The sequence below is a fragment of the Gloeophyllum trabeum genome, assembly GCF_000344685.1.
Source record: "Gloeophyllum trabeum ATCC 11539 unplaced genomic scaffold GLOTRscaffold_00001, whole genome shotgun sequence".
In the NCBI taxonomy this organism is placed as follows: domain Eukaryota; kingdom Fungi; phylum Basidiomycota; class Agaricomycetes; order Gloeophyllales; family Gloeophyllaceae; genus Gloeophyllum; species Gloeophyllum trabeum.
The window spans coordinates 1,948,087-1,959,540 of record NW_006920410.1 but is presented as its reverse complement, the minus strand read 5'-3'; the positions used below and the strand labels follow the sequence as shown (position 1 = coordinate 1,959,540).

At 52.7% G+C, this 11,454-nt stretch overlaps 6 protein-coding genes across 6 annotated transcripts; 3 read left to right on the top strand and 3 right to left on the bottom strand.

Annotated features, from left to right (window-relative positions):
- Nucleotides 1-498: 498 nt before the first annotated feature.
- On the top strand, nucleotides 499-687 carry GLOTRDRAFT_31921 (uncharacterized protein; the record flags this gene model as incomplete). Its single annotated transcript, XM_007862091.1, has 1 exon — nucleotides 499-687. A coding segment is annotated over one exon (189 nt), but the record flags the coding sequence as incomplete, so codon positions are not given.
- A 558-nt stretch (nucleotides 688-1,245) lies between these two features.
- Nucleotides 1,246-1,605, top strand: GLOTRDRAFT_11733 (uncharacterized protein; the record flags this gene model as incomplete). The annotated part of the gene is made up of 1 exon (XM_007861918.1): nucleotides 1,246-1,605. A coding segment is annotated over one exon (360 nt), but the record flags the coding sequence as incomplete, so codon positions are not given.
- Nucleotides 1,606-2,690: 1,085 nt separating this feature from the next.
- Nucleotides 2,691-3,452, bottom strand: GLOTRDRAFT_124332 (DUF866-domain-containing protein; the record flags this gene model as incomplete). The annotated part of the gene is made up of 6 exons (XM_007862763.1): nucleotides 2,691-2,744; nucleotides 2,801-2,890; nucleotides 2,945-3,142; nucleotides 3,198-3,254; nucleotides 3,302-3,385; nucleotides 3,447-3,452. The coding sequence occupies 6 exons, from the start codon at nucleotides 3,450-3,452 to the stop codon at nucleotides 2,691-2,693; spliced, it is 489 nt and encodes a 162-aa protein (XP_007860954.1).
- Nucleotides 3,453-3,531: 79 nt separating this feature from the next.
- GLOTRDRAFT_135238 (uncharacterized protein) lies at nucleotides 3,532-6,194 on the top strand (the record flags this gene model as incomplete). The annotated part of the gene is made up of 6 exons (XM_007862762.1): nucleotides 3,532-3,753; nucleotides 3,810-4,066; nucleotides 4,119-5,079; nucleotides 5,135-5,638; nucleotides 5,701-5,994; nucleotides 6,051-6,194. The coding sequence occupies 6 exons, from the start codon at nucleotides 3,532-3,534 to the stop codon at nucleotides 6,192-6,194; spliced, it is 2,382 nt and encodes a 793-aa protein (XP_007860953.1).
- Nucleotides 4,706-7,927, bottom strand: GLOTRDRAFT_52874 (succinyl-CoA-ligase). Its single transcript, XM_007862180.1, has 12 exons — nucleotides 7,795-7,927; nucleotides 7,620-7,735; nucleotides 7,451-7,567; nucleotides 7,255-7,398; nucleotides 7,071-7,197; nucleotides 6,852-7,013; nucleotides 6,620-6,796; nucleotides 6,476-6,564; nucleotides 6,051-6,420; nucleotides 5,701-5,994; nucleotides 5,135-5,638; nucleotides 4,706-5,079 (listed from the first exon to the last, which is right to left on the bottom strand). The coding sequence occupies exons 1-9, from the start codon at nucleotides 7,829-7,831 to the stop codon at nucleotides 6,394-6,396; spliced, it is 996 nt and encodes a 331-aa protein (XP_007860371.1). The 5' UTR covers nucleotides 7,832-7,927; the 3' UTR covers nucleotides 4,706-5,079; nucleotides 5,135-5,638; nucleotides 5,701-5,994; nucleotides 6,051-6,393.
- A 58-nt stretch (nucleotides 7,928-7,985) lies between these two features.
- On the bottom strand, nucleotides 7,986-11,358 carry GLOTRDRAFT_113172 (ARM repeat-containing protein). Its single transcript, XM_007862761.1, has 9 exons — nucleotides 11,226-11,358; nucleotides 11,077-11,169; nucleotides 10,749-11,027; nucleotides 10,608-10,698; nucleotides 9,543-10,552; nucleotides 9,258-9,492; nucleotides 8,789-9,202; nucleotides 8,274-8,733; nucleotides 7,986-8,224 (listed from the first exon to the last, which is right to left on the bottom strand). Exons 1-9 carry the CDS (start codon nucleotides 11,331-11,333, stop codon nucleotides 8,116-8,118), a joined length of 2,799 nt encoding a protein of 932 aa, XP_007860952.1. The 5' UTR covers nucleotides 11,334-11,358; the 3' UTR covers nucleotides 7,986-8,115.
- Nucleotides 11,359-11,454: the final 96 nt, after the last annotated feature.

Here is an 11,454-nt window from a genome sequence, read left to right as displayed (position 1 = left end):
ATCTTTCATCTGTTTTATCTACCTTCCATCTTCCACAACGCATCTAAGCATCCGCATCACATTTGTCCAGTATATCCCTGTACCAGCACGTTGCTTAATTTACCGTCATCGCTATATAATTCCGGGCCTGACCATGACCTGCCCTGATCACGATCGGGTGGTGGAAGCAAACCACGTCTGTCTGAGAGGCTGTGCAGAGACGTCATCCTTGTCCATCGCCCTCGCGAGCACAGGCTGCACAGCCACTGACAGGACGTCGTATCGCCCATGGCGGATGCAGACCAGGCCATCACCCAAGCCGGTTCGCCTGAGCCCAACTCGTATCACTCCCGTGCTGAAGCTGCAAGGAGGATTCAAAATGCGTGGAGAACCACAAAGCCCCGTGCAAACGACAATTATCTTACAAGCGATGTACGCTGGGAGGACGCCGCCGTACATGCCAAGCTGAAAGTGAGATTAATACCCAAAAATCTAAGGTAATGCACAACGTCCTAATCTGAGAAGGTCGACAGGAGTGCGGCCGAGCAGGGCAAGAACGACCCTCGCTCGCGATGGCACAGGGCCGCATTCGACATCAGTCGGTTGGAGGACCAGGACCAGATGCTTTCGAGCTCCGGCACCCATGATGCCACAGCTGTCCATAAGATTCTTGAGACGCAGCATTGGCTGGAACTCATTGATGGGTAAGGTGCTTCCGGCCGTTTGTTACTTTCAAGGCTTAACACCGCGTTTAGCAAGCATCGCTATGGCTCGAATCGTTGAGTATCGTCGTCTGTCATATCGTGCCCTCCGCTCATTAATCTGATAAGTCAAGGCTAGCAATGCATTCTCCAGTTGACGTTCATGTGACCTGACTTGCTGTTGGGCCCAGTATTATCACAAACGATGGCAGCAAGAGGATACTGAGGAGAACTTCTTCAAGTGGTGAATGACCAGCCAGACATATCCCATATGTGATACTCATCCAGATTTTGCGAAACGTGCAGGCTGGACCGTGGCGGAGGGAAAGATCTGTCACTGCCTGAGTGTTCCAGAGATAAATTGGAATCAGAGGTATGTCCCATTTACATCATGCCTTGCTCGAGACTGACTCCTTGGGTCAGCGAATAACGTGAATGCTAGTTAGTGTCTAGATGCGACCTATTCTCTGACTTGAGACATATTTCAGGTATCTTTCGTCCGAACAAAGTGAATTCGCTAGGGGCGCGCCTCTGATTGCATCGGTCGCTGATGAAAGGCATAGGACTCAATTATCTTGTGGAAATCGACGAGCAAGGCAAGTTGCGCTGGGCACGGAACCACGAACTCGTGGACACAACCGCAGGGCGCTGGAAAGACGCAGGCGGCGGGGCGGGGATCGTGCCTGCCGACCCCGCCGACTCCCCCGAGGATCAGTTCAAGCCGCAGAGGCGGGAGAGCTTCGCCTCTGCTGCGTCCTCCAGCTCGTCGTCCGTGTCCTCGGACTCGATGCACTACAACGGCCCGCCGAAGGGGAAGAATCCCGTCAGCAGGGCCGTGCAGAGGAATCTGACGATCAAGGGGATGACCGATAGGGTATTGAAGAAGACTCTCAAGAAGAATACTTGGATATATGTTGCGGTAAGGTTATGGTGTGCAGTTTTGTTTTGTGTTCTTACCAGTTTGGTTCGTCTTCAGGACCGGCATTGTACGTGTCTCACATCACCCAGACGTGTTCTCTCTGAAGGGGTATGCTCGATAGGCAATCTGTTTATCGGTATCAAGGGTATGTTTGCCCCTCTCACTACTCCAGATTGGAATGATGCGTATGTCCTTGTAGATCAAGGGAAATTCCAGCACTCGTCCTTCTTGGGCGGTGGTCTAGTTACCTCTGCAGGTCTGATATCGGTCAAAGACGGAGTCATCCATTCCCTATCACCGTTATCGGGACACTACAGGTTGGTGTATATATACTAGCCATCCGGATATAAATGTCAGCATTGATTATTCGCAGGACATCAATAGACGTGGGGTTGCACTTGTCATAGCGTGTGTACCCAACTAATGCGTAGTTGTGCAGCACTATCGCAAATTCCTAGAAATACTGAAGCAACGCGGCGTCGATACTCACAAGGTCGAGCAAACGAAGGCCGAGCTTGCATTATGGGGGTACGCTCTGGTGTCCCTCATGTTGATAATGAGAACTCACATCGATCTTCTCTCGTAGAATTGAGCACCTCGCGAAAGCGAAGAAATGGCCCAGTCAAGTCGCTTCAGAGGGAAAGAAGAGAATAAGCGGGATCTTCCATCCATCACCCCAGGGAGATGGCAAGGGGGAGAAGGGACACAAAGCAGAAACCTTGGAAGAGGAACTTGTGGATGACCTCAGTTCGTGGAAGAAAGAGGTGCTGTACGGGAGGAAAGGGTTGTGTGAGGAGGCCAAATCGGCGACGTCACCACATGGAAAGGAGGGTGAGAAGGGAATGTCTCAACAGCAGCACGAAGGTAACGGCCAGGAAGAGAGCGCCAATGCAGACCAAGGTGCGAAGATGGGGACCTTGTTAGGCTCTCAGCATGAAGGAGGCGCGCAGAACTGACAAAGAGTAATATCTGCGCCGTCTCGGGGGATAGGATACTGAGGCACTGATATACCCAAGGTACCACCTGGTATTCTCGGGGCCCATAGATATTTCTCTTCGACATGTTGATACAGCTTTGTTGGACACGACATATCATGCTCTTCCCCATTTGCTTTCAAATTTCATAACGCTGACCGGAAGCGATGCCTGGAAGACCCGAACATAAGCCAGGGCGCGTTGTCCGTATACACTCCGCGATTCACCTTTTCGTCATAATCGACCCATTCACCGCCCTCAAGCTCGACTTCATTAAAGACGGTACCCGACTCCGCCCCGACACACTTCCATGTCCCCTGTATTAGGCCATGCTAAACATGTGCGAAGGAGGAAAATACGCAGGTCCATACCCTAGGATCAAAGTTGGTGAACTCGAGACCGCGACAGTCGATCGTAACCAGAGGCGCGAATTGGCCAGAAGAATCAGCCGTGTAGGGCTGGGGTGGATTGGCGGGCTCGAACTTGGCCGAGCTTTCCCGTTTACAGAGACCACATCGCCACACAAAGTTAGCAGTGCTACCTTTCCCTCCCGCTACGTTCTTCTCTTCCTAGTGCGGGTTATCAGCGAACTCCAGGGCTCGGATAGCGCGCAGGTCGCAGTACCAGACGGTTTAGGGATACGTATTTGGGATGGACCTCGTTACAGCTGGTGCATTTAACCTGGGCAGCTGAATGTCAGATACATAATGCGAGCCTTGAGCACTGACCTCGAAGAAGTACTCGAAGGAGTCGGAGGCAGGGATGAGATCCGTGACATTCTCGAGGTCGGCTTTTATGGAGAGCAAGAGGCGCTGGCCGTCAGAGCATGAATGGGCTGAGCAAGCCCGCGACAAGAGCGCTGGGGCAACTCACGACCATGCCGGCAAGCCAGACAAGAGCTGGCGTTGTGGATGCAGACAAGCAGATAAAGCCCAGCGCGCAGGCTGAGATGCCAAAAATGGACTGGATCGGCGTGCACGCGACATTTCTTCGCTGCTTCGAGCACTCGTCGCTGTCCACGATGGCCGCGGCCATGCAAGCCCCCTTCGAGCACGCCATGTCCCTGTCCCAGAGCACAGCGCCCCCGACGAACATATTCACGCTCTCCGCCCAGCCTATTCGCGTCTTCGTCGAGGCATCAGGGGTGCAATCACGGCCAAAGCTTATTCGTTCCTTACGTGTATGTTTCCCTGATGCCCATGCCCACTTCCTCTCTGATACTGATGCTTGTCCCAGAATGCTGGAGCGCATATATCCCTGAGTCCAAACGATGCGCAAGTGATTCTGGTTGATTCTTCCACTCTGGAAGGTGTACAATTCGTCCGTGAATGGACCGCGGACTCTGGCAAGGTCGTGCTGGAAGCGATCTGGGCTCGCAAATGTATGAAGGCCGGGAGACTCCTCTGGGACGCAGACAATTGGGGAGGATGTCTCTGCGCCCTCTCGAGTGACGGCCAGAGTGTCGTGATCGCCACTCCCCAGGAGGAGCCCAAGTGAGTCCCCTTTACGCATTTGCTTTGTGTCATTTTTCTTACTCATCATAAGCCATCTCCCTACCCCAAGCCCGACACCAACAAGGCCTGTACCAGGTCCCAGTGCAAGGCCTGCAGCGCCCCCAGCACCAGCTGCAGAGAGTCGGCCTCTTTCCAGTAGTGGCACCGCGCATAGCAATGGTGCCGCTGCTGTGGCTCAGTCGAGTCGCCGTAGTTCCTCCGTACAATTGAACCATGTCCCATCCCCAGGACCATCGTCGTATCCGCCTCCCCCACCTCCCTCTCAGGGCACACCGCAGCTTCCATACCCTCAGTTGCAGACTCCTGCACAGCTGCTGGCCCTTCAGCAGCAGATGCAGCAAATCCCCCCCAATATACTCCCAGAACTACTCAACATGTATGCTTTGCAGCGTATGACGTATCCGGGCTTGCCTATGATGCCTTACAACCCCATGTTTTATCCCTCTCAGCCTGACCAGGCTCAAAATATCCCATACAATCCGCTGCAGCCCCATCCGTCGCAACCACTGCCGCAGCCCCAACAACAGCAGCAACAACCTTACTCGCCGCTCAGGATGTCGAACATGTCTCCACCTCCACCGGTTGCACGACCGCCAAGCGCACGACCACCCTATTCCTCGTCTTCGCAGACCTCGAGAGATGCGCAATCGCCCTTCTCTAGACCCGTTTCGTCATCTCATAAACGCAAAACGCCGCCCTCCTTGTCACCTTCTTCCTATTCACCTTCGCCCTCGCCGTCAGCGTCTGCTGCCTCTGTTTCGACCCCTATGCGATCGAAGGGTAAGGAGCCCGCTGACTCGCATAGGGACGCGACTCCCGACCTCTCACAGCCTAGCCAGACAGCCTCGTCGTCGCGAGGGTCGCCACCTCGGCGGACGATCCTTTCTCACCGGAGACCTGGTGAAATCTTCATCTCGGACGCTGGAGAGCCTCTCCTCTTTCACGTGCAGGTGGACCTCAAAAATCGGATGCAAGTATTGCAGGCCATCAAGGTAACGTTGCACGTTCCCGCGATCCACTCGAATAATCCCGCTGACTGCTCTGTAGAAGAACGGTGGAAAGATCACACCGGACATCGAAAACGCGGACTATATTATCCTGTACACGCGCTCCAAGACATTCAACGCTCTGTACGACAGCACGGAGGCCAACGGCAAGGTTCCCGTCCAGCCTACGTTTGTCCTGGACTGCGTCGAAGAGAACGCGCTGCTCGATCCTGAGAACTACATCCTCGAGCATCCGGACCCGAAACGCAGGCGGAAGAAGGCGAAGAACAAGACCAAGGCTAACGGGAAGGGGACGCCTGCGAAGAGCAAGGCTGCCTCGGCTAAGAGGACGAGGAGGACGAGGATAGTCCCGGTTTCGGGTGACGACGACGGAGGAGGCGTAGGGGATTCCCCGCCGCCCCCTACTAATACCATCCTGCTTCCCACTGGGAAGTATCTGTTTACAGACGAAGAGCGAGAGTATGCGAGGGATTACATTGAGCTGTGCCTGACGAGGGATCCTACTACGAGCGGGACGCGAATTGCCCAAAAGCTGGCAGCGAAGGTGAGAGGACTTCCGTGCACGATCTGGTTCGAGCGTTTCGTATTGAAATTCGGCTGTCCCAGATGCCCAATCACACGCCTAGCTCTTGGAGCACCGTTGTCGGTAGGATGAATGCGTGGACTGACTCCGTCAGAAAGCGGGTTTCCGCCTCACGTATGCAGCCGCAAAGTGCTGCAGACGCTCCTACTCCGGATGGTGTGTCCCATGGTACTGGAGGCGGTGGCGGGGAAGTTAGCCAAGCTGGTGGATCTGCAGATGATATATACCACCAAGAGCTCAACTATCTGGTGCATTTTTTGATGACCAATGATCCTAATGAAAGCGAAGAGCAGACGTTCCAGAGGCTGGAGAATCAAGTGAGTGCGACAGCTCTCGTGATGGATGTAGGGCCAACGATATTTTCAATTCTCAGGCACCTTGTCGAACGTCTGCAAGTTGGATCCAATTTTATGATGAACATGTGGAAGACATCACTAGAGCCTTAGGGTTCGATGCGGGAGGTGTAGCGCCTGAATCTGGTCACATGAATCCCGAACCCAAGGTCGAAGAGACGTGAGACATGAAACTAATAGACAGTAAGATTATTCTTGGTCCGGTCGTGTAGTTGTACCAAATGTATGAACTCGACTAGCAATCCTAATTTGCTCCGCAGCCTCAGGAATGGCCCAACGGCGTGGTATATTACGGGAAGGCATTGGGTACAACAAGAATCCAGAGCATATAGAGTATTCAGACCCCGTGAGTGTTCTAAGTGTTTAGGCCAAGCCTGCCGCCTTCATGATCTGGAGAGAATCAGTCGGATCGTCTTCTTTATGAATAGCGCGATAAATAGCATACCTCGAGCATCTTCGGACCGATCATTGCAGGACTGTCTACGACGTTCACCCCGGCCTTCTGCAGGGCCGCAATCTTATCTCCGGCGGCTCCTAGCGATACGGCATGAAGGAGTTTGATCCGGCTCAATTTAGACAAGTTCCGTACCTTTGCCGCCAGCGATAATTGCACCTGCATGTCCCATTCGGCGACCTGGAGGCGCTGTGCGGCCAGCAATAAAGCCGACTACGGGCTTTGGATTACTGCGAGTCTTGTTGTATTGTTCCAGGTACTCCGCAGCTTCTTCCTCCATGCTACCACCGATTTCACCGATGATGACGATACCTGAACAAACATGAGACCGCGAGGACAGGTGGCTAACACAATCTCGGGCACTAACCCTCAGTCTTGGGGTCGTCAAGGAACACCTTGATGACATCGACATGCTTGGTTCCAGGGAATGGGTCACCGCCGACGCCAACGCATAAGGACTGGCCCAATCCAACATCGGTAGTCTGAGCCACAGCCTCGTACGTCAAAGTACCGGAGCGGGAGACAATTCCTGCGAGTGTCAGTTGTCAGTCAGACAAAGGTGTATCAACTGTATGGACGCTCGGACCAATTTTGCCAGGCTTATGGATATGACCTGGTTGGATGCCCATTTTGCACCCCTCCGGGTTGATGATACCAGGGCAATTGGGTCCAACTAAACGCGACTTTGACTGACTCCTCAGCGCATGCATGACCTAGAGTCCCAATAGGAGATGTAGCCGGCAACTTAAGGGGATACTAGATACACGCACCTTTATCTCATCCGCTTGTGGGATGCCTTCGGTGATGCACACAATAAGACCAATCTCGTTCTCGATGGCTTCAAGAATGGCGTCGGCTGCAGTAGGTGGAGGAACGTATAGAACCGTCGCGTCTGGTTGCGTCTCCCGGACCGCCTTAACAAACATGAGTACAGCCCATTATAAGAAGATAACCTCATAAACACACCTCCTTCACCGAGCCAAAGATGGGTAAACCCAGATGCGTCTGCCCGGCTTTCTTAGGAGACACACCGCCCACCATCTTCGTTCCGTACGCCAAAGCCTCTCGGACATGGAAAGTACCCTAACGTAGCCTCAGCGGGAGGCGCGAAGCGTCATAACAGCACACAGCGTACAGTCTTTCCTGTCATGCCCTGACATAGGACCTTGGTGTCTTTGTGTATGCGCAAATTCGCGATGGTATCATCATAACTCTTCCGCGCCGCGGATTGCGAGAAAGCCCGACGCCCGACTGCAGGAGACACTGTCTCAGTAATTAACGGGATAGATAGGTGTCGTTGTGCGCCTTACCGCTGCTCGTCAGCGACCGGCCAGTACGGGACAACATTGTAGCAAGGTGGTAGAGCAAGCCGAAGCAGGTGAAGTGAGCTGGCGCAAACGGTCAATTTACCCGTGTTTCTTGAGGCACTCCTCGGAGCAACCGTGTGCGCCGGAGCCGATAACTGGTCGCAGCGATCGCCCTCTGCGCGAACGTTTCACGGGCTGACTTAGACTTTCTCAGATGGTTTCTCATCCATGGGTAATGTACAGTTACTCATTACAGATGCACTTCTAATTATACCAAAACACAGAGACGGGTGCAGGCGACGTGCACCATATAGGCACAGCACATTATGAATCCAGGGGTCCCATTCGACGCCGGTCTCGCGCCCTTCGCGAGGCCCGATGGAGTGCGAGCATTGCGTATTTCACCCTGTCCGGCTGTTTCGAATTTATGCACCTGATGAAAGCCAGTCAGACTAGCATCGCTCTTGAAAGGGAGTACGTACCCTGTGACGTCTGCTAAGAACTGGGTCTTAACTTGATGAGGCGCGGCGGATGTTGGTAGCTGTTGTAGTACTTGAGGTAACCACGAAAGCATTTGGGTGGGCCACAGCGTAGTAAGCACGCGGAATATTGTGACCACAACGGAAGTCGAGTCCTCCGGAAAGTCGCCCACTAGACCTGACAACAGGTAGCCCACAAGCTGCAGGCCTTCCTTCTCGACGACGGCGCGTATGGCGGCTGCGTAAATCGGGAATTTAGGAGGTGGGACAGCAGGCGGATCCAAGCAGTCGTGGGTTAACATCATACGGAATAGATCCAGTGAAGCGAAAATGATATCGGAATGAATCATGGTCAGAGCAGCCATAGCTATCCGGAAGGCCAGAGGGAAGGCGGATGATTGGAAAAATAGATCAGGAGTATAGTCAATCATTTGAAGTAGGAGGCGAAGATAATCTTCCATGACTGCGAGCAATCACAGTGAACAGCAAGTAGCAATGGAAGGCAGAGAATCCCTTACCGTCTGGCATATCCTGTGGAGCCTTCAGTTGCAGAAGCGACACAACCTTCGTCGTGGACCGCTCGTATGTATCGCGGAATGCGTTCCTTAGCTCGGGATTCTCCTCATTTCCGAACCTATTGATGAGTTTCCCAGCAATCCAAATGTAACTTGGTAGACCTGTTCTCTCGAATGCAGTGGACATCCTTGCGAGAACTGAAGGTGCAATGGGGAGCACCGCAGACCCAAAGAAGTGCATGCCATGCCGAAGCACACGGGTTGCCCGTTCGCAGACTTCGTAGTCGGCCTGATATTCCGCGAGAAACGCGTCGAAGATAGTCCATGCTTCATGGCAAGTGTTTTGACATGACGGTGGCAACTCTTCCCCGAAAGACTGTACTACGTGCAACATGACTTCCAAGTTTTCCAGTCCATCTTCAGATGATTTAGTCTCAAGTGATCGACCTAGAACGATAGAGAATTCACTTACTACAAACGTCCTGTAACTCTTGCTTGGTGGCAGGAGACCCCTTGGATACGATAGCGTGAACTTTGGCAAGGATATCCATAGAAAACGTGCGGAGTGATTGAGCAGCCTGTTCCATGGGCATTGCAGAGATAACGTATGCAATGGCTTCATAAACTTGCATCTTGTCTTCCTGGGATAGTTTAGCGCCTACTGAGCTCAAGAAAGTATGCAATTGAGGCAAGAAATCAACCAAGTGCTTGACGATCGTGAGTACATGCTTGCGCCACGGTAAGCATAGATACATACCCGCCTGCAGTCCTGACAAAGGTATTTAAGTGCTTGACCCGCTGCAGCATTCACTTCCGCATCCGCGGCCTCAAAGCCAGCAGATATATACTGCAATTGAAATTGGATATATTCTGGATGTGCGTTGATCCACTCCGTGTATCGCGAAATAATGAGCAGAGCTGCATAGCGAATCCGGGGATGGTCTGGAAGTGTCGGGATTAGATCCATTATCTTCGGAACAGCCTTCTTATCCGTCGGGTCAACTTCTGCACCCATAGAACGCATAGAGAAGAGGGGCGCTTCGATTTCCTGCCAAGATGCACCACTAGGACCGCGAGCCAGGACATTAACAATCATGTCGTACGCCGTCATCAGGCAGGTTTCCGTCCCCAAAACATAACAGCAGTCCTTGAGAGTATCACCCATGATGTGTCTGAAACTCCGGAAATCATCCGCGTCTTGCCCGACCAGTGTCTCCATGTCAGTCGGAAAATGGAGGTGCCGAATTATCACAACCATGAGAGTCTTGTATGCATCGAGGAACAGCGGGGAAACCGTTGGTTTCTTTCCGATGCTCTGAGCAAGTCTCATCCAGAAGTGGAACGTGATGGGAACCACATCCAAGTCTGGGTATGCTGAGCATTCTCCAATAGCTTCAACTATCGGGAAGAAGGTCTCGGTGTGCTGCAGGACCAGAAGACGATATGTCTCCCCTGCTTCAGTGAAGATTCGAGCGTACCCCTTGACTTTGTCGACGTCGTCCTTCACCTCCTGCAGTTTGGGCCGGAGAGCGATGACACGGGGCACGATCACTTCGATGACCGGCATGTTGTCCTCGATTTCTTGTGTCTCGTGGATAAGATCGCATATAACGTCCACGGCGGCATCAAATAATTCATCGGAGGCAAGAGCTTCGAATGCATACCCCAGAAGGGGTGTAGCAGCCATTTCCTGAGCAGATATTTCACCCGCCACGAGCCAACTGCGCAAGCAGTTGAAGATCTGCGCTTGAATAGCAGACGTAACACCTAGTCAAGGCGATAAACGTGATATGTTCTGTAAATTGAGTTCAAGATATCTCACCAGAGGCTTGGATGTACATGGACAGGAGGTCCAGCACTGTTTTCGCATTTGCAGTGAGGATTGTCTGTGCTCTTTCCCTGTACTCGTCGTCCTATCCAGAGGATCAGGGCCTGATCACGGGAATTCAAGATGGTCACTGACTGTGACAGGGATTTTGGTATTGGTCGTCAACTCCTCGGGTAGGACCGTCAAGAAATGCAGCAGAGCAGGGACGGTGACAGGATTCTTTCCAAGCTTTTCGATCAATGTTTCGACCGGATTACGCCATGCAGGTAATTGTAGAGCAAGACCTGAGACCGCAAGGCAGAGCTGGATCAGGATCGTACGGGGCCCGGAGTGATAGTGTTCGATAGCAGTCACAAGGGTGTCTCGCAGGGAGAGGAGATTTGCCTCATCTACTTGATGGAGATCGTACGTGACCTACAACACATGAGACTTGCGGTACGCGACTTCAGACAATGGAACGCACCTTCATCCGAAACGTTTGGGCCGCAAACTGCTTCGCCGCTGGTGGCGCATCTGGAGAGAGGAGAAGTACATTGCATGTTGACCATGCTTCCGGCTAGTTGATAATGAGCAAAAGCTAGGTGCGAAGGTGGCTTGAGGCGAAGTACGTACAGAATGCTGGAATTCCTGCAGCCAATTATTCGCACTGTCCAACGAGGTCTTGTCGGGCGCCCGACTAAAGACATCTAAAGCAGAAAGCAATGATTGAATCTCTGCCATCCAAGCGAATCGGGTGTATAGAGCTATAGAGTATGTATATGAAGTCCCAGATGCTGAAAGGTGCAGTCCGACGCGCCACAGAGATTTCGCTAATCAGGATCTGTTTGCCTTTATTGACATT